At 45.9% G+C, this 24,923-nt stretch overlaps 1 protein-coding gene across 1 annotated transcript in view; it reads right to left on the bottom strand.

The window, feature by feature from the left end:
• Nucleotides 1–5,050: 5,050 nt before the first annotated feature.
• LOC122939286 (autotransporter adhesin BpaC-like) overlaps nt 5,051–24,923 on the bottom strand; it is a 76,836-nt gene continuing 56,963 nt past the window's right edge. The window contains exon 5 of the mRNA XM_044295359.1: nt 5,051–5,155. Coding sequence (XP_044151294.1) covers nt 5,051–5,155 — 105 coding nt within the window. The remainder of the gene's footprint in view (nt 5,156–24,923) is intronic.

Genomic DNA, 24,923 nt, shown 5'->3' with positions numbered 1-24,923 from the left:
CCCCCCCACCCCATATGCCAGTATCAGGTGCCAACCCCTCTCCCCCCCATGTGCCAGTATCAGGTGCCTCTTCCCCCTCATGTGCCAGTATCAGGTGCCAACCCCCCCTCCCCCCCAGGTGCCAGTATCAGGTGCCACTCTCCCTCACCCCCCATATGCCAGTATCAGGTGCCACTCTCTCTCCCCCCCATATGCCAGTATCAGGTGCCAACCCCTCTCCCCCCCCATGTGCCAGTATCAGGTGCCTCTTCCCCCTCATGTGCCAGTATCAGGTGCCAACCCCCCCTCCCCCCCAGGTGCCAGTATCAGGTGCCACTCTCCCTCCCCCCATATGCCAGTATCAGGTGCCACTCTCTCTCCCCCCCCCATATGCCAGTATCAGGTGCCAACCCCTCTCCCCCCCATGTGCCAGTATCAGGTGCCTCTTCCCCCTCATGTGCCAGTATCAGGTGCCAACCCCCCCTCCCCCCCAGGTGCCAGTATCAGGTGCCACTCTCCCTCCCCCCCCATATGCCAGTATCAAGTGCCTCTCTCCCTCCCCTCCCACCCCATATGCCAGTATCAGGTGCCAACCCCTCTCCCCCCCATGTGCCAGTATCAGGTGCCTCTTCCCCCCCATGTACCAGTATCAGGTGCCAACCCCCCTCCCCCCCAGGTGCCAGTATCAGATGCCAACCCCCTTCTCCCCATGATGTGCCAGTATCAGGTGCCACTGCCAGTATCAGGTGCCTCCCGCTCCCCCATGGCAGTAACAGTCCGGTATTAAAGAAAAAATAATAAACACTTCTACTTACCTCCATGTCAGCGATGCGATGCAGCCTCTTCCTGTGTCCTGCCTTGTATGTCCATATATGGAGTCAGTGCTTGTATTTCAGAAAAGATTCTGCTGGGATTCGAACCCACGACCTGCTGCTTCAGAGGCAAAGCAGCTAACCGCTAGACCATACTAGCTGCCTTGCTGCTGACTGAAAAAATATGAGACTTCTACTGTTATAGCTGGCTAAGTGTACATCTATACACATGACAGCTGCTCATATATAGAGATATAGCAGAGCTGAATGTGCTGAGACAGCTGTCATATACAGATATAGCAGTATCTCAGATATATCTCTATATGACAGCTGTTCCAGCACACTCAGCTTTGCTATATCTCTATATATGATAGCTGCCCCAGCAAACCCAGCTCTGCTACATCTATGCATATGACAGCTGCCCAAACACACCCAGCAGTGCTATATCTCTATATGACAGCTGTCCCAGCACACTCAGCTCTGCTATATCTCTATATATGACAGCTGCCCCAGCAAACCCAGCTCTGCTACATCTATACACATGACAACTGCCCAAACACACCCAGCACTGCTATATCTCTATATGACAGCTGCCCCAGCACACTCAGCTCTGCTATATCTCTATATATGATAGCTGCTCCAGCACACCCAGCTCTGCTACATTTATATATTTCTAAGTATTGCTATACAGTAGATAGATATATAGCGATATAGCAGAGCTGAGTGTGCTGGGGCAGCTGTCATGTGTATAGATGTAGCAGAGCTGGCTGTGTTTCGGCAGCTGTCGTGTATAGATGTAGTAGAGCTGGGTTTGCTGGGGCAGTTGTCATATATAGAGATATAGTAGAGCTGAGTGTGCTGGTGCAGCTGTCATATATAGAGATATAGCAGAGCTGGCTGTGTTTCGGTAGCTGTCATGTGTATAGATGTAGTAGAGCTGGGTTTGCTGGGGCAGCTGTCATATATAGAGATATAGCAGAGCTGAGTGTGCAGGGACAGCTGTCATATAGAGATATAGCAGTGCTAGGTGTGTTATGGCAGCTGTCATGTGTATAGATGTACAATTAGCCAGCTATAACAGTAGAAGTCTCATATTTTTTCAATGAGTTGTAATGCAGCCTTTATGGCTGTGAGGGTAAATGCTTTGCCACTGATACACTGCTAGATTGGAGGTTGTGGGTTTGAATCCCAGACCAGGAGACTTTAGCAGACAGTAAAATTAGATCATACTAGCTGCTGTGAAGGGGCCCTGAACACGATATTTAACTAACTTGAAAATAAACTGAGTCTGTCACACACGCTGCCGGGGCGCCGGGCCCCCTTGGCAGCCCGGGCCCCGAAGCAGCTGCTTCCCCGGTAGTTACGCCACTGACGTGGGATCCTGCCCTACTGGGCGGTATTTGAGCAGTGCTACTTTGGTGCCATTTTAATTTCTCTCTCTTGTATATTGTTAAGAAGTGTCTTGGTTACTTGGGAAAGGGGGCCTTGAGCCCAAAATGCATTGTGAAAGACTTCAACAAATGAACGTAAATTATGCTGCATCAGACTCATTGCGATTTTAGAGTTTGTACCTGACAATGTCAGAAATGAAATTTTATGCATAATTATGTGTTTTAGTAGGTAGACAGCATGGCTTGGTAAGAATGTACAGTACTTGTGCCTTAAAGGGGTTCTACAGTTTGTTTGAACTGATGATCTATCCTCTGGATAGATAATCAGCATCTGTTCGGCGGGGGTCCAACACCCAGGACACCCGCCGATCAGCTGTTTGAGAAGGCAGCGGCGCTCCAGCAGCGCCGTGGCCTTTTCACTGTTTACCGCTGGCCCAGTGATGTCACCACTAGTATCAACTGGCCTGGGCGCGGCTAAGCTCTGTTCACTTGAATGGAGCTTAGCTCCACCCAGGCCAGTTGATACTAGTCGTGACGTCACTGGGCCAGCGGTAAACAGTGAGAAGGCCGCGGCGCTGCTGGAGTGCCGCTGCCTGCTTAAACAGCTGATAGGTGGGGGTCCCGGGTGTCGGACCCCCCGATCAGATGCTGATGATCTATCCAGAGGATAGATCATCAGTTAAAACAAACTGTAGAACCCCTTTAAGATGCCAAGTGTCCCAAAAATATGGAGCAAAAGTTAGAAAAAAGTGTCTGGCCATGCACCAAATTTAGAAGTTTGGCCCATTTTTAGTCTGGCTCTTTACGTTTACACTGACTAGATTGTAGATGGGGTTAGTACATCTGCCCCCTGTATCCCCTCTACTAGGAACATCACATATTCTTTGTCCGTCTTTGTTTTATTTCTGGTCACGTCTTTAAATAGTAAGCTCTTACCTGCTGAGAAAGGCATGAAGGCCGACCTGTTGCGGAACTGCCCATCCTCATCCAAGAAATGCCCGGGGTTGAATACTTCCGGAGTCTCCCACTAAGATGGGTCTGACAGGACGGATGAGAGGAAGGGGATCACGGTTGTTCCCTGATAAAGAAAAGACATGTGTTATATAAACGTGTCTCGGTTATAATTATTGTAGTACTGTATACCAATGAATTTATTAGCGTGATGTACAACGTGAACTATATGATAGCATGTAGCTACTGAACATCTTATGAAAATGACTGCATATTGCTGGGAAATGCCACAATTTTTTCATTAATGGAACCTGATGGAAAGAAGTACAGACACACACACACACATGCTGCTCTTAGAAGTCTATGGAGAGGGAATGAGGGTGAGGAGGAGTAAAGAAGTTCAGGGAGTCAAAAACAGATATGCTGCAGACAGAAGTCTATGGACAGGGGAGGGTCAGGTGAAGGAAATAAGTGAAAAAGACAAACATGGAAATGCTGCTCATATGACTGTCATGGAACCATGAACCAGACGTACAACAAGAGATAAGTGGAAATAAGAAGGCTTTATTGAAAATCAAGCTGTAAGCAAAAGTCCAAACGGATGGCTAAACCGAAGCAGGGTCTTGCGTAGACAGAGGTCAGGAACCAGGAGGGTAGTCAGACGAAGCCTGGATCAGGAACCAGCAGGGTAGTCAGACGAAGCCAGGATCAGGAACCAACGGGGTAGTCAGACGAGGCCAGGATCAGGAACCAGAAGCAGCAGCAGTCTTAGAAGCATGTGAACACAGGAGGACCAAGCAAGGAACTGAAGCCACAGACCTCCTATATATATGAGCTAGGCATCCAGCTCCTCCCAGTGGGAAGGAGAAGCCGCAGGGTGGGAGGCTACAAGAAACCCAGAAACCAAGATGGCCGCCAGCACATGTCAAACGAAGGAGGTAAGACCATGACAATGACACTATGGAGAAGTGAGGAGGAGTAAAGAAGTGCAGAGAGACCTGATTCTTACTGAAGAATAGAGAGAGAGGAGAAGGTAGTAGAGAGTGCAGACAGAAACTTACAGAGATGCTGGCTATAGAAGTCTATGGAGAGGGGAGAGGTCCTCTTTATCATTAGGGAGACCACCTAGAATGCACGAGGAGTATTGTAATCCAGCCAACACTGATCTGCAATTTCACCAGGGTCCTTGATTACATTGTGGAGATCTTTGTCTGCTGGAAGAATATCCCTATGGTCAGACAGGATATTATCTACCCCTTTGACAGAAGTGTCAAAGGTACCTGTTATCTATGAGTAAAGTGGCCTAAATGGGAGGAAATGCTCAACCCCAAACACTGTGGCGTGTTTATAATCGGGCGAGCAATTCCTCCGCAGGTGATGCGTTGCTAACGGCAATCCCCAGCAAAAATGCATACAATGGAGGATGCCGGCAGCGGACCACATGCACCACAAAAACATCCTACACAAGATGAAATAATGTGTGGCTGAAAATACAGGAATACATAAATCACTGAAAAAAGGTGCACCACAATAATATGCGACTGACCATACTGGCTAGACCCTAACGCTGATGTTAAAAGCTTAGACTTTAGCCAATATATTCCAGTCAGGAACATATCTCCTCCTCCCTCCCATTGTATTAGTGATCTTACTATGGAGGTACTGTATGTAGTTTGGCTGTGAGTCGGTCCTTAGCACCTATCAGACTGTGTTCACACACGATAGGTAGTTTAGCGGTAGGACCCACACCACACTGAGACACCTTGACGGGATGCACAGGGCTCCGATATGTTCCTGACTGGAATTGTAGGATTTCTGCACCAATGTCCTCGGCTGCCTCCTCATTAACCACCTTGTCCTCACCCTCCCCTCTAGGCACAGTTCACAGGAGTCCTTCATCATATCACATATGCAAAGCTAGGCTTTCTGCACCTGGTAAGCCTGGGTGAACAGAGCCAGACCGGGGAAGAACAGCTCGGTGTCATCAATAAAGAAATCGAACACTGGCTTTCTCCTTGTCAACTGGAGATGGGAATCACAGACACTGATAACGGAAAGAACATTTTGTCTGTGCTGCATCAGGGAGGGCTTACCATGCACCCAGATTGGCACTTGTCTTCAATCTCATTGTCACTTGGTTCCTCAAGTCTTCCACTGAACTGTAAGAGCTGTTAAAAATGTCCAGGAAACTGTGCATGAACTTCAGCCACTCTTACCGGGCAAAACACCCCCTCCTTCAGCTACAAAGGCAAAATTATCTTCGCCAACATCGCCTGATATGCGACATTTCCACCCACTGAAACTCCATATATACTCCATATGTTAGACCATCTGTACGAGCAGAGGAAGACGGTCAATGATTTCCTAATGTAGCAGACGGACAGGTTTAATCCCTGGTGTAATTTCCATCTACGCCAGTGGCATCTCATGCATGACACATGCTATTTGTTTAGGCCCTTTGAGGAGACAACTTAAAGGGGTTCTCCAGGTTCAGGGCTGAATCCGGACATATCCCCTTTTTCCCTACTCAGCCTCCCTTCATGCTCTGATGCTCTCATTTGCCCTGCACTGAATCATGCAGAGCAAAGGCATTTTCTGGAGATCCGGTGGTGTTTCCACGGGGAAATCTAGAAGGAGGCTTCCTTTTCACAGGCTAGGGCAGAGCTGAAGCCTGCCCATTAGTGCCGGTAATGTCACTGGGAACAATGCTGGGCAGAAGCCTCCGCCTAGCAGTTTGCCAATCTAAATAAAACATTTCTGATGCTGATGTCATCAGGGGGCCAGAGGGGTGAAAATGGGGATATGTTTGGGTTCAGCTCTGAACCCGGACAACCCCTTTAATTTGTCAGTTGGCAGAACTACAGGATGAATGATGTCATTCCACTCCTTCATATCCTGGAGGGGATGCTGAGAAATATTATTGGCAAGGGGACATAAAACGTGACGCCTCCATTTCATGGCCACCTAAGCCCTAAGAAGGATGAACTGGCAGAGGACGAGGAGGAGGACATAAACGCCCAGGAATTTTATACTTAACTAGGTGGTTTATCTGCCCAAGCAACAGGAGATTAGCAGAAATAGCTGGAGGGTGACAATGAAGACGATGCAGATGACCCTGACAGACAGTGGCAGTATGCAGTGGAGATGGAGGCAGGGAAGCCCTCTGAGTCCCTTGCACAAATTTCCAGATGCATGCTATCATGTTTGCGTAGTGACAGCCGCATTATCAGGATTTGGCGGGATGACTAATGGCTATCCATATTGTTAAACCTTCGCTTCTGGTCAAAAATGGGTGCACTGTTTAGACATTCTGAGAGGGCTCCAAAAATAGACTACTATAGATACATGCTGTGTAGTCAGTTGGTCGCTGCCTACGAGTGCCATTGTCTGTCCTCAGGAAGTTGTGACCGGGGGGACCCTCTGCGCTCACGCTCCACTGCCATGACTGGTTGGAGGGCAGGAGCAGCACCAGCTCCAAATGCAGCAACTTCAGTCTGGAGTCTATGATGAGCAGTTTTCTTCAGCCACCTTCTGAACAAACCACCCAGCAGCAGGACATGTAGCAGAAGGTAAACCAGCAGGTGGTGGCATACTTGGACTGCACCCTGTCACCCATGATGCAAGATCCCCTGGACTACTGGGCATGCAAAACTGAAGTATGGACGTATCTGGAAAGGTTTGCCATGGTCAGTGGCCTACCTCCACCTCCAATAGAGGCAGACCACATAGCTGCTATGGGGCCCGTGGGGAACCAAAGGCACTATCCTCTAATTATACTCATTATTGTACAGCTCCAATATACTTATCCCTACCATCAGTGGAGAAAGCTAAAAGACATGTGATGAAAGTCCTGTACATTTAGTCCATTTTCAGAGAAAATAGGAGGAGATTTGCACTACTAGTTGCCTTAAGTTTATGGAATTATTGATAAGTTTGAATGCTAACACATTGCAAACTCTGAATAAGGAGATTGAAATGACACAGAACCAATTACAGGCGATAATCACGAGTGAGGAATGGGCTTCTTTTAACCTTAAATCAGAAACACAATTTGAAACCTGGGAAAAGGAAATTCAACAGTTGAAATCAAAAAAATTCTGTAGAGATCTGAATGATGAACTGTTAAATATCGTCCAGCATTTCTCTATTTTGCAAGAAATGCTTAAGAAGGAGCCCACAAAATATGGAGAGCTCTTGATGAAAGATAAAAGTTAGAAAGGATTTTAATTCACATAAAAAGAAAAAGTTACAAAGTTTAGGAAGAGAACAATTAAGCACAGCAGACCAATCTTAAAAAGTAACTGTCACAACCAGACAGCTGAGAAGCTCTGACAGAGGCCTTTCAGAACCTCCTCCTTGAGTTTTCTTTGTTGTGGTATTCAGTTCCTCATCTCGTTAGCCTCTCTCAGCAAGTCATGTAGTTGGACTAATTGCTTCCCTTTAAATTCCTCCCCATAATGCTTTACTGGGCGGCTTATACTTCTTCCTGGAGTGTGTGTGCATGCTGATCCTGTTTCCCAGTCTGCTACAAAGTTAAGTGCTGTACATTTATCTGTTATTTTCTGTTTGCTGGATCCCAGGTGACCTGACTCCCTCCGTGTCTGGTGTAGGGAGCCGGTGGTCGTGTCCCCTCACTATTGTAGGGTGTTCAGGGGTTATATAGTCGAGGTACGTGGATATGCAACCATCCACCTTTGGGATCTTTGCATAGGCTGAGCAGCCAGGGAAAGTGCTAGGTCTTGTGCAGGGGTCTCCCTTTTGGTTCCTTAGCTTTGGATCCAGTGAGTCATATATGCATGTTGCTTTGCCTTGTTTCCTGTACACCGTCCGTGACATTATAAGCCGCCAAAACCGTCTCAAGCATGGATCCGGTTTCACTTTTGGCTGAACGCCTTCAGGGTCTTTCATTGGAGGTAGCTGATCTCCGCAGGACTTTTTCTCAGCTTCAAGTGACCGGTTCAGCTGGCGTTCATGGAGTTTGTTCTGAGCCTAAGATCTCGCTCCCGGATACGTTTTCCGGGGGTAGTGAGAATTTTGTGCGTTTTAGAGAGGCTTGCAAACTCCATTTTCGCCTTCTTCCCCATTCCTCTGGTGATGAGGAACGGAGGGTGGAGACCATTATATCATTGCTTCTGACAATAGAAGATTCAGCCCGCATGGGAGGGTTTGTTTTTGTTGTGGAGGTATAAATCATTTGGCAAATGTTTGTCTTCTAGGAGATTCAGGCAGTTCTCTGGGAGTAATAAAGAAACAAAGAGGAAAAAATCTTTTAAAAATGTTCCGTCTGTTACTATTGGCAGGGTTGAGGCGGAAATTGAAGGTTTTCCGTTTGCTTGTAGTTCCTGTTTTGTCCTGCCTGCTAGGGTGGCGCTAGAGAGCAAGAGCATTTTTTGTGAGATTTTTGTGGATAGTGGAGCAGCGGTCATTCTCATTGATAGTCAATTTGCAATAACTCATGGTTTCCAGGTGTGCACTTTGGGAAAGGATATTCCTGTATTTGCTATTGATTCCGCTCCACTTTCTCAGAAATCATTAAAGGGCATAGTTCACAATATCCGTTTAATTGTGAGTGATGCTCATGTTGAGGATGTGTCATGTTTCGTCCTTAGCGGTTTGCCTACCCCTCTAGTGTTGGGGCTACCCTGGCTCACTAAACATAATCCCACCATTGATTGGCAAGCGAGGCAAATAAATGGTTGGAGTGACTTTTGCAGAGAGAATTGCCTCACGACATCTGTTTCTGAGGTTTCTACTAAGACTGTACCATCTTTTCTCTCTGAATTTTCGGATGTCTTCTCTGAGAGTGGAGTTCAGGATTTGCCCCCGCACAGGGAGTACGATTGCCCTATTAATCTCATCCCAGGCGCCAAGCTGCCTAAATCTCGTTTATGCAATCTTTCCCAACCTGAAAGGATCGCTATGCGTGCTTATATCTCTGAGAGTCTGAGAAAAGGACACATACGACCCTCGAAGTCACCTGTTGCCGCTGGTTTTTTCTTTGTTAAGAAAAAAGATGGTTCTTTAAGACCTTGTCTGGATTTCAGGGAGCTGAACAATATCACAATTTATGACCCTTATCCGCTTCCTCTAATCCCGGACCTGTTTAACCAGGTTGTTGGGGCTAAAGTCTTTTCCAAATTAGATCTAAGAGGGGCATACAACCTGGTCAGGGTCAGAGAAGGGGACGAATGGAAGACGGCCTTCAATACCCCTGAGGGCCATTTTGAAAATTTGGTTATGCCTTTTGGTTTGATGAATGCCCCAGCCGTTTTTCAGCATTTCGTGAATAGCATTTTTTATCATTTGATGGGAAAATTTGTATTAGTGTATTTGGATGACATTTTGATTTTTTCTCCTGATTTCAAAACTCATAAGGAACACTTACGTCAGGTCTTGCTCATTCTGCGGGAGAATAAATTATATGCGAAACTGGAAAAATGAGTGTTTGCGGTTCCAGAAATTCAATTTCTGGGGTTTCTTCTCTCCGCTTCTGGTTTTCGCATGGACCCCGAGAAGGTCCGCGCTGTGCTTGAGTGGGAGCTTCCTGAGAATCAGAAGGCGCTGATGCGTTTTTTGGGCTTTGCCAATTATTACAGGAAGTTTATTTTGAATTATTCCTCCATTGTTAAACCACTCACTGATATGACCAGAAAGGGGGTAGATTTTTCTTCTTGGTCGGTAGAGGTGCGTAAGGCTTTTTCTAATATCAAGGAGAGTTTTGCTTCCGCTCCCATCTTGGTGCAACCTGATATTTCTTTACCCTTCATAGTTGAGGTTGATGCTTCTGAGGTGGGTGTGGGTGCGGTCTTGTCTCAGGGTTCCTCTCCTGCCAAATGGCGACCGTGTGCCTTTTTCTCGAAAAAACTCTCCTCCGCAGAGAGAAATTACGATGTGGGAGATAGGGAATTGTTGGCCATAAAGTTGGCTTTTGAGGAATGGCGCCATTGGCTGGAGGGAGCCAGACACCCTATTACCGTGTTTACTGACCATAAAAATCTGGCCTACTTGGAGTCAGCCAAGCGTCTGAACCCGAGACAGGCCAGATGGTCTTTGTTCTTTTCAAGATTTAATTTTGTTGTCACGTTCCGCCCTGGAGTTAAGAATGTGAAGGCAGATGCCCTGTCACGTTGTTTTCCGGGAGGCGGGAATTTTCAAGAGACCCGGGTCCCATTTTGGCTGAAGGTGTGGTGGTCTCTGCTCTTTTTTCTGAATTGGAGGCAGAGGTGCAGGCAGCCCAGTCAGAGGCTCCTGATCTTTGTCCTCCTGGGAGGTTGTTTGTGCCTCTCGCTTTAAGACACAAGATTTTTAAGGAACACCACGATACGGTCCTTGCTGGGCACTCGGGGGCAAGAGCCACACTGGATCTCATCGCTCTGAGATTCTGGTGGCCTGCGCTTCGTAAGTCGGTTGAGGGTTTTGTGGCAGCCTGCGAGACTTCCGCTCGTGCCAAAGTCCCTCATTCACGGCCATCAGGTCCTCTCCTTCCCTTACCCATTCCTTCCCGTCCTTGGACACATCTGTCCATGGACTTCATAACGGACCTGCCTCGTTCCTCGGGGAAGACGGTGATTATGGTGGTGGTGGACCGTTTTAGCAAAATGGTGCATTTCATCCCTTTTCCTGGTTTGCCCAATGCTAAGACGCTGGCGCAGGCATTTATTGATCACATTGTCAAATTGCACGGTATTCCTTCAGACATAGTCTCTGATAGGGGCACGCAGTTTGTTTCCAGATTCTGGAAGGCTTTCTGTTCTCGCTTGGGGGTTCGGTTGTCATTCTCTTCTGCTTTCCACCCGCAGTCGAATGGCCAGACAGAGCGCGTCAATCAGAATCTGGAGACATATCTGCGCTGTTTTGTGGCGGAGAATCAAGAGGATTGGTGTTCTTTTTTGTCCCTTGCTGAGTTTGCTTTAAATAACCGGCGTCAGGAGTCCTCTGATAAGTCACCATTTTTTGGTGCATATGGGTTTCATCCGCAGTTTGGGACTTTCTCGGGAGAGGGGTCTTCTGGTTTACCTGATGAGGACAGATTCTCCTCGTCTTTGTCATCTATTTGGCAAAAGATTCAGGATAATCTAAAGAGCATGAGTGAGAGATATAAGCGTGTGGCAGATAAGAGACGTGTGCTTGGTCCGGACCTGAATGTTGGTGATCTGGTGTGGTTGTCTACCAAGAATATCAAATTGAAGGTTCCCTCCTGGAAGTTGGGTCCTAGGTTTTTTGGGCCTTACAAAATCCTGTCTGTCATCAATCCTGTTGCCTACCGTCTTGATCTTCCTCAGACTTGGAAGATCCATAATGTTTTTCATAAGTCCTTATTGAAACCTTATGTTAAACCCATTGTACCCTCGCCTTTGCCTCCTCCTCCGATTATGGTTGATGGGAATCTTGAATTTCAGGTCTCTAGGATTGTGGATTCTCGTCTTGTCCGCGGTTCTCTTCAGTACCTTGTTCATTGGGAGGGTTATGGTCCTGAGGAGAGGATGTGGGTCCCAGTGACAGACATTAAGGCCTCTCGTCTCATCAGGGCTTTCCATAGGTCCCATCCTGAGAAGGTGGGTTCTGAGTGTCCGGAGTCCACTCGTAGAGGGAGGGGTACCGTCACAACCAGACAGCTGAGAAGCTCTGACAGAGGCCTTTCAGAACCTCCTCCTTGAGTTTTCTTTGTTGTGGTATTCAGTTCCTCATCTCGTTAGCCTCTCTCAGCTGTCATGTAGTTGGACTGATTGCTTCCCTTTAAATTCCTCCCCATAATGCTTTACTGGGCGGCTTATACTTCTTCCTGGAGTGTGTGTGCATGCAAAGTCTGCTACAAAGTTAAGTGCTGTACATTTATCTGTTATTTTCTGTTTGCTGTATCCCAGGTGACCCTGACTCCCTCCGTGTCTGGTGTAGGGAGCCGGTGGTCGTGTCCCCTCACTATTGTAGGGTGTTCAGGGGTTATATAGTCGAGGTACGTGGATATGCAACCATCCACCTTTGGGATCTTTGCATAGGCTGAGCAGCCAGGGAAAGTGCTAGGTCTTGTGCAGGGGTCTCCCTTTTGGTTCCTTAGCTTTGGATCCAGTGAGTCATATATGCATGTAGCTTTGTCTTGTTTCCTGTACACCGTCCGTGACAGTAACAAGCAAGCAATAAAACAGTTTCAAATGAGTGAAAAAGTAATTCCCTTAAAGTATTGTGTTTGTGTGAATTGCAGTCTTTGGGCTTGGACTCCCATATTGTTGAATGGATTAGGCAGTGGCTGAGGGACAGGCAACAGAGGGTTGTAGTCAATGGAGTATATTCAGACCAAGGTCTTGTTACCAGTGGGGTACCTCAGGGATCTGTTCTGGGACCCATATTGTTTAATATCTTTATCAGCGAAATTGCAGAAGGCCTCGATGGTAAGGGGTGTCTTTTTGCTGATGACACAAAGATTTGTAACAGGGTTGATGTTCCTGGAGGGATACACCAAATGGAAAAGGACTTAGGAAAACTAGAGGAATGGTCAAAAATCTGGTAACTAAAATTTATGTTGATAAGTGCAAGATAACGCACCTGGGGCGTAAAAACCCAAGAGCAGAATATACAATCAGTGATACAGTCCTAACCTCAGTATCTGAGGAAAGGGATTTAGGGGTCATTATTTCAGAAGACTTGAAGGTAGGCAGACCATGTCATAGAGCAGCAGGAGATGCTAGCAGAATGCTGGGGTGTATAGGGAGAGGCATTACCAGTAGACAGAGGGAGGCGCTCATGCCGCTCTACAGAGCACTAGTGAGACCTCATCTGGAGTATTGTGCTCAGTACTGGAGACCATATCTCCAGAAGGATATTGATACTTTGGAGAGAGTTCAGAGAAGAGCTACTAAACTGGTACATGGATTGCAGGATAAAACTTACCAGGAAAGATTAAAGGACCTTAACATGTATAGCTTGGAAGAAAGACGAGACAGAGGGGATATGAGAGAAACTGCTAAATACATAAAGGGAATCAACAAGGTAAAAGAGGAGAGAATATTTAACAGAAGAAAAACTGCTACAAGAGGACACAGTTTTAAATTAGTATCAGGAAGTATTACTTTACTGAGAGAGTAGTGGATGCATGGAATAGCCTTTCTGCAGAAGTGGTAGCTGGAAATACAGTGAAGGAGTTTAAGCATGCATGGGATAGGCATAAGGCCATCCTTCATATAAGATAGGGCCAGGGGCTATCCATAGTACTTAGTATATTGGGCAGACTAGATGGGCCAAATGGTTCTTATCTGCCGACACATTCTTTGTTTCTATGAATCTGTGTGTGTAGAGAGCAACAGGTGTCTTGTCATAGAATGCTCTCCCAATGTCATGAGAGAAAGCCTTTTTATAGGTTGACTCTCCATAGAGTTACATTGTATCCTAAATTTAACATTCTAACAAACATAAATCATGATTTTCTAAGTGATCCTTATACGTAAAGCTAATAATGATAAGCTGAGGTAGGAGGAATCCTAACCTTTCCAAACACTACTGTCGTCTCAAGATCTGTCAAAATTGACACTTCACACAAGTGCTGGCCTTTCATGGTCCTTAAAATACTCCTTAAAATTTTCAATCATAACTAGGGTTGAGCGAACCCGAACTGTAAAGTTCGGGTTCGTACCAAACGTTAGGGTTTTTGGACCCCGGACCCGAACCCGAACTATTCAGTAAAATTTTGGGTTCGGGTTCGGTGTTCGGCGAGTTAATGGCGCTTTTTGAAAGGCTGCAGAGCAGCCAATCAACAAGCGTTTAACTGTGTGACCTTAGAAGCCATCACAGCCACGCCTACTAATGGCATGGCTGTGATTGGCCAGTGAAGCATGTGACCCAGGCTCTATATAAGCTGGAGTCATGTAGCGCTGCACGTCTCTCTGCTGTTACTAGTGTAGGGAGAGGATGCTGCTGCTGTGAGGGAGAGAATAGGAAAGAATCTGTTATCAGAAGTGCTTGTTAACTCAGCGATATACAGCGATTTTGTTTTGTTGGTGCGGTGCACCATTTTTTTACCCTGCCCTGAGCCCAGTGACAGAGAAAAATTACTTTTATCCGTCTGTTAGTTAGGTGGGCGTTGGCGGCCATTTTGTACAAGTTCAGTGCACCAGCACAGCATATGTGCATTTGTGACAGTCAATTACAAGGTTTAAATACTGCAATTATATTCTGGGTTTAAAAAAACACAGATTTTGTGCTAGATAGTACATTTGCGGCCTTTGCTGCATTTCTGACAGTCCAATACAACCAGTCAATACTGCTGTTACATTGTTGGTTGACAAATTAAAAAATTTTGTGACCGTGAAGTAATTGTATAAAATTTGCCTGTCACATTGTTGTGTGACCTCAAGAAAATTTTCCTCTTTATGACACCGGCACTGCCTTACTCTCAGTGAACTTAGGTTATTGTTGACTATTGGCGGTTACATTGGGTACATTGGGTTTGGTGGGTGAATGCAAAGAATAAGGGACGTGGCCCGGGTCGTGGTGCTGCTGGTGGAGCTCCTGTTGCAGGGAGAGGACGTGGTCGATCTGTGCCAGCTACACGCACAAGTGAAACACCTTCATCAGGTGCGAGTAGGCGACAGAACCTGCAGCGGTATTTGGTCGGGCCTAATGAGGCTCTACGAATGGTGAGGCCAGAACAAGTACAGGCGATAGTAGACTGGATTGCTGACAGTGGATCCAGTTTCTTCACATTGTCTCCCACCCAGTCTCCTGCTGTCCATCGGTCCTTCACCTCACCCCCTTGCAAATCAGCCAAGCAGTCTGAGCCCCAAGTTATGCAGCAGTGTCTTATGCATTTTGATGACTCTGTTAGCAGGGTTTCCCAGGGCCATTCACATAGCCCTGCCCCAGAAGTGGAAGAGATTGAGTGCACCGATGCCCAACCACTTATCTCTCAAGATAAGTACATGGGAGGGCCATCGCAGCACGTCTCGGATGAAGACGAAACACAGGTGCCAACTGCTGGGGCTTTCGAAAGTGTGCAGAACGACAAGGAGGGCAGGGGTGAAGACTGGGTGGAAGATGATGTGGAGGAAGATGAGGTCCTCGACCCCACATGGAACCAAGGTCATGCGAGTGACCTGTGTAGTTCTGAGGAAGAGGTGGTGGTCGCACAGAGCCACCAGCACAGCAGAAGAGGGAGCAGGGTGCAAAAGCTTCTGTGACATTCTTGGGTGACATTTTACCATTTTTGCCATGAATAAACCCCTGCTCTGCATAGGTGACAGGGACCTAAACTTCAAAAAATCTTCTGTGACATTCTTGGGTGACATTTTACCAATTTAGCCGTATACAAACCCCTGCTCCGCATAGGTGACAGGGACCTCATTTTTGGAAAATCGTCTGTTCAATTGGTGGATGACATGAACACAGTTTTGCCGTGAATAAACCCCTGCCTTGCATAGTTGACAGGGACTGAAATTTTTTAAAACCGTCTGTTCCATTGGTGGGTGACATTAACCCATTTTTGCCGATTAAAACCCCCTGCTCTGCATAGGTGACAGGGACTTAAATTTCAAAAATTCATCTTCAATTGACGCTTGCCCCCTCTTTTCATTCGATCCTTCCGCTTTAATAACTTGTCCCACATTTCCGCTCGATCACATTGCAGCCATTGACCTCCCTTGGATGAGGTCTCCCTTTCTCACGCTCCCTCTCCGGTGTGGAACCCTGATTCGCTGCTAACCGTGATCAACATGGTAGGCGCAGAAAAGAACATTGAAAGTTGATAGAGAAGATATCCAATTGGATCGTGGACGTCACCGGGACGTGCGATCAGGCAGATGTTATCTAGAGTCAACAAAGTGGCAGCAGGGCCTCTCCTGTCTAACGATTCCAAATCCGAAATACCGCAGTGACATTCCCTATAATTTTTTTATTAATCATTCCAATAACAGGGCATCTTAAGAGTCCAGTATTGTTATTTATCGTCACTACCTCCCCGAGTCGGGAGCGGGTAATTGCCGCGCGCCCCCTCCTTTCCTTCGATTCTTCTGTTTTAATAGCTTCTCCCACATTTCCGCTTCGATCACATTTAATTTCATCCATTGACCTCCCTTGGATGTGGTATCCCTTTCTCAGGCTCCCTCTCCGGCCTGGAACCCTGATTCCCAGCCACCCGTAATCACCATGGTAGGCGCAGAAAAGAACATCTAAAGTTAATAGAGCAAATATCCAATTGGATCGTGGACATCACGGGGACGTGCGACATGGTGGGAGCAGTATGTGTGCACACACCTACACAAACTGACTGACAGGGGTCAGCCCCTGCAACTTCTGGGTCTCCAAATTGGGCACATGGCCTGAGCTTTTCCTTTACGCCTTGGAGGTGCTGGCCTGCCCTGCAGCCAGGTGTATTGTCTGAACGTGTGTTTAGCACGACTGGAGGGGGTTATCACAGGTTTTATATTTCCCAATGTTTTGGTGTCTACCCAAGTTTAAACAAAAAAAAAAAAAATAATAAATAAATAAATAAAAACTAAACAAAAAAGCAGTGTAGGCTAACTCCTCCTCCTCCACCGCCACTTCCTCTACACCTCCACATCCACCGCGGGGGCGGGCGTCATGCTTGCACAGCGCTACCAGCGCCGTACATGTACAGTGCTGGTAGCGAAAGGGTTAATGTTTCTGTGTGTCGTTAAAAGATATCAACAATATCCCCCATAACAGTGACCTCTACAGCACCCCGCCCCACTGCCTGCTGAGCTGTGTATCTAATCCTATCATGTGTGATACTGTCTGCTGAGCTGTGTATCTAATCCTCTCCTGTGTGATACTGCCTGCTGAGCTGTGTATCTAATCCTATCCTGTGTGATACTGCCTGCTGAGCTGTGTATCTAATCCTATCATGTGTGATACTGTCTGCTGAGCTGTGTATCTAATCCTCTCCTGTGTGATACTGCCTGCTGAGCTGTGTATCTAATCCTATCCTGTGTGATACTGCCTGCTGAGCTGTGTATCTAATCCTATCCTGTGTGATACTGTCTGCTGAGCTGTGTATCTAATCCTATCCTGTGTGATACTGTCTGCTGAGCTGTGTATCTAATCCTATCCTGTGTGATACTGTCTGCTGAGCTGTGTATCTAATCCTATCCTGTGTGATACTGACTGCTGAGCTGTGTATCTAATCCTATCCTGTGTGATACTGTCTGCTGAGCTGTGTATCTAATCCTATCCTGTGTGATACTGTCTGCTGAGCTGTGTATCTAATCCTATCCTGTGTGATACTGTCTGCTGAGCTGTGTATCTAATCCTATCCTGTGTGATACTGTCTGCTGAGCTGTGTATCTAATCCTATCCTGTGTGATACTGTCTGCTGAGCTGTGTATCTAATCCTATCCTGTGTGATACTGTCTGCTGAGCTGTGTATCTAATCCTATCCTGTGTGATACTGTCTGCTGAGCTGTGTATCTAATCCTATCCTGTGTGATACTGTCTGCTGAGCTGTGTATCTAATCCTATCCTGTGTGATACTGTCTGCTGAGCTGTGTATCTAATCCTATCCTGTGTGATACTGTCTGCTGAGCTGTGTATCTAATCCTATCCTGTGTGATACTGTCTGCTGAGCTGTGTATCTAATCCTATCCTGTGTGATACTGTCTGCTGAGCTGTGTATCTAATCCTATCCTGTGTGATACTGTCTGCTGAGCTGTGTATCTAATCCTATCCTGTGTGATACTGTCTGCTGAGCTGTGTATCTAATCCTATCCTGTGTGATACTGTCTGCTGAGCTGTGTATCTAATCCTATCCTGTGTGATACTGTCTGCTGAGCTGTGTATCTAATCCTATCCTGTGTGATACTGACTGCTGAGCTGTGTATCTAATCCTATCCTGTGTGATACTGTCTGCTGAGCTGTGTATCTAATCCTATCCTGTGTGATACTGTCCTGCTGAGCTGTGTATCTAATCCTATCCTGTGTGATACTGTCTGCTGAGCTGTGTATCTAATCCTATCCTGTGTGATACTGTCTGCTGAGCTGTGTATCTAATCCTATCCTGTGTGATACTGTCTGCTGAGCTGTGTATCTAATCCTATCCTGTGTGATACTGTCTGCTGAGCTGTGTATCTAATCCTATCCTGTGTGATACTGTCTGCTGAGCTGTGTATCTAATCCTATCCTGTGTGATACTGTCTGCTGAGCTGTGTATCTAATCCTATCCTGTGTGATACTGTCTGCTGAGCTGTGTATCTAATCCTATCCTGTGTGATACTGTCTGCTGAGCTGTGTATCTAATCCTATCCTGTGTGATACTGTCTGCTGAGCTGTGTATCTAATCCTATCCTGTGTGATACTGTCTGCTGAGCTGTGTATCTAATCCTATCCTGTGTGATACTGTCTGCTGAGCTGTGTATCTAATCCTATCCTGTGTGATACTGTCTGCTGAGCTGTGTATCTAATCCTATCCTGTGTGATACTGTCTGCTGAGCTGTGTATCTAATCCTATCCTGTGTGATACTGTCTGCTGAGCTGTGTATCTAATCCTATCCTGTGTGATACTGTCTGCTGAGCTGTGTATCTAATCCTATCCTGTGTGATACTGTCTGCTGAGCTGTGTATCTAATCCTATCCTGTGTGATACTGTCTGCTGAGCTGTGTATCTAATCCTATCCTGTGTGATACTGCTGCTGAGCTGTGTATCTAATCCTATCCTGTGTGATACTGTCTGCTGAGCTGTGTATCTAATCCTATCCTGTGTGATACTGTCTGCTGAGCTGTGTATCTAATCCTATCCTGTGTGATACTGTCTGCTGAGCTGTGTATCTAATCCTATCCTGTGTGATACTGTCTGCTGAGCTGTGTATCTAATCCTATCCTGTGTGATACTGTCTGCTGAGCTGTGTATCTAATCCTATCCTGTGTGATACTGTCTGCTGAGCTGTGTATCTAATCCTATCCTGTGTGATACTGCCTGCTGAGCTGTGTATCTAATCCTATCCTGTGTGATACTGCTGCTGAGCTGTGTATCTAATCCTATCCTGTGTGATACTGTCTGCTGAGCTGTGTATCTAATCCTATCCTGTGTGATACTGACTGCTGAGCTGTGTATCTAATCCTATCCTGTGTGATACTGTCTGCTGAGCTGTGTATCTAATCCTATCCTGTGTGATACTGTCTGCTGAGCTGTGTATCTAATCCTATCCTGTGTGATACTGTCTGCTGAGCTGTGTATCTAATCCTATCCTGTGTGATACTGTCTGCTGAGCTGTGTATCTAATCCTATCCTGTGTGATACTGTCTGCTGAGCTGTGTATCTAATCCTATCCTGTGTGATACTGTCTGCTGAGCTGTGTATCTAATCCTATCCTGTGTGATACTGTCTGCTGAGCTGTGTATCTAATCCTATCCTGTGTGATACTGTCTGCTGAGCTGTGTATCTAATCCTATCCTGTGTGATACTGTCTGCTGAGCTGTGTATCTAATCCTATCCTGTGTGATACTGTCTGCTGAGCTGTGTATCTAATCCTATCCTGTGTGATACTGTCTGCTGAGCTGTGTATCTAATCCTATCCTGTGTGATACTGTCTGCTGAGCTGTGTATCTAATCCTATCCTGTGTGATACTGTCTGCTGAGCTGTGTATCTAATCCTATCCTGTGTGATACTGTCTGCTGAGCTGTGTATCTAATCCTATCCTGTGTGATACTGTCTGCTGAGCTGTGTATCTAATCCTATCCTGTGTGATACTGTCTGCTGAGCTGTGTATCTAATCCTATCCTGTGTGATACTGTCTGCTGAGCTGTGTATCTAATCCTATCCTGTGTGATACTGTCTGCTGAGCTGTGTATCTAATCCTATCCTGTGTGATACTGTCTGCTGAGCTGTGTATCTAATCCTATCCTGTGTGATACTGTCTGCTGAGCTGTGTATCTAATCCTATCCTGTGTGATACTGTCTGCTGAGCTGTGTATCTAATCCTATCCTGTGTGATACTGTCTGCTGAGCTGTGTATCTAATCCTATCCTGTGTGATACTGTCTGCTGAGCTGTGTATCTAATCCTATCCTGTGTGATACTGTCTGCTGAGCTGTGTATCTAATCCTATCCTGTGTGATACTGTCTGCTGAGCTGTGTATCTAATCCTATCCTGTGTGATACTGTCTGCTGAGCTGTGTATCTAATCCTATCCTGTGTGATACTGTCTGCTGAGCTGTGTATCTAATCCTATCCTGTGTGATACTGTCTGCTGAGCTGTGTATCTAATCCTATCCTGTGTGATACTGTCTGCTGAGCTGTGTATCTAATCCTATCCTGTGTGATACTGTCTGCTGAGCTGTGTATCTAATCCTATCCTGTGTGATACTGTCTGCTGAGCTGTGTATCTAATCCTATCCTGTGTGATACTGTCTGCTGAGCTGTGTATCTAATCCTATCCTGTGTGATACTGTCTGCTGAGCTGTGTATCTAATCCTATCCTGTGTGATACTGTCTGCTGAGCTGTGTATCTAATCCTATCCTGTGTGATACTGTCTGCTGAGCTGTGTATCTAATCCTATCCTGTGTGATACTGTCTGCTGAGCTGTGTATCTAATCCTATCCTGTGTGATACTGTCTGCTGAGCTGTGTATCTAATCCTATCCTGTGTGATACTGTCTGCTGAGCTGTGTATCTAATCCTATCCTGTGTGATACTGTCTGCTGAGCTGTGTATCTAATCCTATCCTGTGTGATACTGTCTGCTGAGCTGTGTATCTAATCCTATCCTGTGTGATACTGTCTGCTGAGCTGTGTATCTAATCCTATCCTGTGTGATACTGTCTGCTGAGCTGTGTATCTAATCCTATCCTGTGTGATACTGTCTGCTGAGCTGTGTATCTAATCCTATCCTGTGTGATACTGTCTGCTGAGCTGTGTATCTAATCCTATCCTGTGTGATACTGTCTGCTGAGCTGTGTATCTAATCCTATCCTGTGTGATACTGTCTGCTGAGCTGTGTATCTAATCCTATCCTGTGTGATACTGTCTGCTGAGCTGTGTATCTAATCCTATCCTGTGTGATACTGTCTGCTGAGCTGTGTATCTAATCCTATCCTGTGTGATACTGTCTGCTGAGCTGTGTATCTAATCCTATCCTGTGTGATACTGTCTGCTGAGCTGTGTATCTAATCCTATCCTGTGTGATACTGTCTGCTGAGCTGTGTATCTAATCCTATCCTGTGTGATACTGTCTGCTGAGCTGTGTATCTAATCCTATCCTGTGTGATACTGTCTGCTGAGCTGTGTATCTAATCCTATCCTGTGTGATACTGTCTGCTGAGCTGTGTATCTAATCCTATCCTGTGTGATACTGTCTGCTGAGCTGTGTATCTAATCCTATCCTGTGTGATACTGTCTGCTGAGCTGTGTATCTAATCCTATCCTGTGTGATACTGTCTGCTGAGCTGTGTATCTAATCCTATCCTGTGTGATACTGTCTGCTGAGCTGTGTATCTAATCCTATCCTGTGTGATACTGTCTGCTGAGCTGTGTATCTAATCCTATCCTGTGTGATACTGTCTGCTGAGCTGTGTATCTAATCCTATCCTGTGTGATACTGTCTGCTGAGCTGTGTATCTAATCCTATCCTGTGTGATACTGTCTGCTGAGCTGTGTATCTAATCCTATCCTGTGTGATACTGTCTGCTGAGCTGTGTATCTAATCCTATCCTGTGTGATACTGTCTGCTGAGCTGTGTATCTAATCCTATCCTGTGTGATACTGTCTGCTGAGCTGTGTATCTAATCCTATCCTGTGTGATACTGTCTGCTGAGCTGTGTATCTAATCCTATCCTGTGTGATACTGTCTGCTGAGCTGTGTATCTAATCCTATCCTGTGTGATACTGTCTGCTGAGCTGTGTATCTAATCCTATCCTGTGTGATACTGTCTGCTGAGCTGTGTATCTAATCCTATCCTGTGTGATACTGTCTGCTGAGCTGTGTATCTAATCCTATCCTGTGTGATACTGTCTGCTGAGCTGTGTATCTAATCCTATCCTGTGTGATACTGTCTGCTGAGCTGTGTATCTAATCCTATCCTGTGTGATACTGTCTGCTGAGCTGTGTATCTAATCCTATCCTGTGTGATACTGTCTGCTGAGCTGTGTATCTAATCCTATCCTGTGTGATACTGTCTGCTGAGCTGTGTATCTAATCCTATCCTGTGTGATACTGTCTGCTGAGCTGTGTATCTAATCCTATCCTGTGTGATACTGTCTGCTGAGCTGTGTATCTAATCCTATCCTGTGTGATACTGTCTGCTGAGCTGTGTATCTAATCCTATCCTGTGTGATACTGTCTGCTGAGCTGTGTATCTAATCCTATCCTGTGTGATACTGTCTGCTGAGCTGTGTATCTAATCCTATCCTGTGTGATACTGTCTGCTGAGCTGTGTATCTAATCCTATCCTGTGTGATACTGTCTGCTGAGCTGTGTATCTAATCCTATCCTGTGTGATACTGTCTGCTGAGCTGTGTATCTAATCCTATCCTGTGTGATACTGTCTGCTGAGCTGTGTATCTAATCCTATCCTGTGTGATACTGTCTGCTGAGCTGTGTATCTAATCCTATCCTGTGTGATACTGTCTGCTGAGCTGTGTATCTAATCCTATCCTGTGTGATACTGTCTGCTGAGCTGTGTATCTAATCCTATCCTGTGTGATACTGTCTGCTGAGCTGTGTATCTAATCCTATCCTGTGTGATACTGTCTGCTGAGCTGTGTATCTAATCCTATCCTGTGTGATACTGTCTGCTGAGCTGTGTATCTAATCCTATCCTGTGTGATACTGTCTGCTGAGCTGTGTATCTAATCCTATCCTGTGTGATACTGTCTGCTGAGCTGTGTATCTAATCCTATCCTGTGTGATACTGTCTGCTGAGCTGTGTATCTAATCCTATCCTGTGTGATACTGTCTGCTGAGCTGTGTATCTAATCCTATCCTGTGTGATACTGTCTGCTGAGCTGTGTATCTAATCCTATCCTGTGTGATACTGTCTGCTGAGCTGTGTATCTAATCCTATCCTGTGTGATACTGTCTGCTGAGCTGTGTATCTAATCCTATCCTGTGTGATACTGTCTGCTGAGCTGTGTATCTAATCCTATCCTGTGTGATACTGTCTGCTGAGCTGTGTATCTAATCCTATCCTGTGTGATACTGTCTGCTGAGCTGTGTATCTAATCCTATCCTGTGTGATACTGTCTGCTGAGCTGTGTATCTAATCCTATCCTGTGTGATACTGTCTGCTGAGCTGTGTATCTAATCCTATCCTGTGTGATACTGTCTGCTGAGCTGTGTATCTAATCCTATCCTGTGTGATACTGTCTGCTGAGCTGTGTATCTAATCCTATCCTGTGTGATACTGTCTGCTGAGCTGTGTATCTAATCCTATCCTGTGTGATACTGTCTGCTGAGCTGTGTATCTAATCCTATCCTGTGTGATACTGTCTGCTGAGCTGTGTATCTAATCCTATCCTGTGTGATACTGTCTGCTGAGCTGTGTATCTAATCCTATCCTGTGTGATACTGTCTGCTGAGCTGTGTATCTAATCCTATCCTGTGTGATACTGTCTGCTGAGCTGTGTATCTAATCCTATCCTGTGTGATACTGTCTGCTGAGCTGTGTATCTAATCCTATCCTGTGTGATACTGTCTGCTGAGCTGTGTATCTAATCCTATCCTGTGTGATACTGTCTGCTGAGCTGTGTATCTAATCCTATCCTGTGTGATACTGTCTGCTGAGCTGTGTATCTAATCCTATCCTGTGTGATACTGTCTGCTGAGCTGTGTATCTAATCCTATCCTGTGTGATACTGTCTGCTGAGCTGTGTATCTAATCCTATCCTGTGTGATACTGTCTGCTGAGCTGTGTATCTAATCCTATCCTGTGTGATACTGTCTGCTGAGCTGTGTATCTAATCCTATCCTGTGTGATACTGTCTGCTGAGCTGTGTATCTAATCCTATCCTGTGTGATACTGTCTGCTGAGCTGTGTATCTAATCCTATCCTGTGTGATACTGTCTGCTGAGCTGTGTATCTAATCCTATCCTGTGTGATACTGTCTGCTGAGCTGTGTATCTAATCCTATCCTGTGTGATACTGTCTGCTGAGCTGTGTATCTAATCCTATCCTGTGTGATACTGTCTGCTGAGCTGTGTATCTAATCCTATCCTGTGTGATACTGTCTGCTGAGCTGTGTATCTAATCCTATCCTGTGTGATACTGTCTGCTGAGCTGTGTATCTAATCCTATCCTGTGTGATACTGTCTGCTGAGCTGTGTATCTAATCCTATCCTGTGTGATACTGTCTGCTGAGCTGTGTATCTAATCCTATCCTGTGTGATACTGTCTGCTGAGCTGTGTATCTAATCCTATCCTGTGTGATACTGTCTGCTGAGCTGTGTATCTAATCCTATCCTGTGTGATACTGTCTGCTGAGCTGTGTATCTAATCCTATCCTGTGTGATACTGTCTGCTGAGCTGTGTATCTAATCCTATCCTGTGTGATACTGTCTGCTGAGCTGTGTATCTAATCCTATCCTGTGTGATACTGTCTGCTGAGCTGTGTATCTAATCCTATCCTGTGTGATACTGTCTGCTGAGCTGTGTATCTAATCCTATCCTGTGTGATACTGTCTGCTGAGCTGTGTATCTAATCCTATCCTGTGTGATACTGTCTGCTGAGCTGTGTATCTAATCCTATCCTGTGTGATACTGTCTGCTGAGCTGTGTATCTAATCCTATCCTGTGTGATACTGTCTGCTGAGCTGTGTATCTAATCCTATCCTGTGTGATACTGTCTGCTGAGCTGTGTA

The sequence above is a fragment of the Bufo gargarizans genome, chromosome 5 (genome assembly GCF_014858855.1).
Source record: "Bufo gargarizans isolate SCDJY-AF-19 chromosome 5, ASM1485885v1, whole genome shotgun sequence".
Lineage (NCBI taxonomy): Eukaryota > Metazoa > Chordata > Amphibia > Anura > Bufonidae > Bufo > Bufo gargarizans.
The sequence above is the reverse complement of the archived record's forward strand: the minus strand, read 5'-3'. Positions and strand labels throughout refer to the sequence as shown.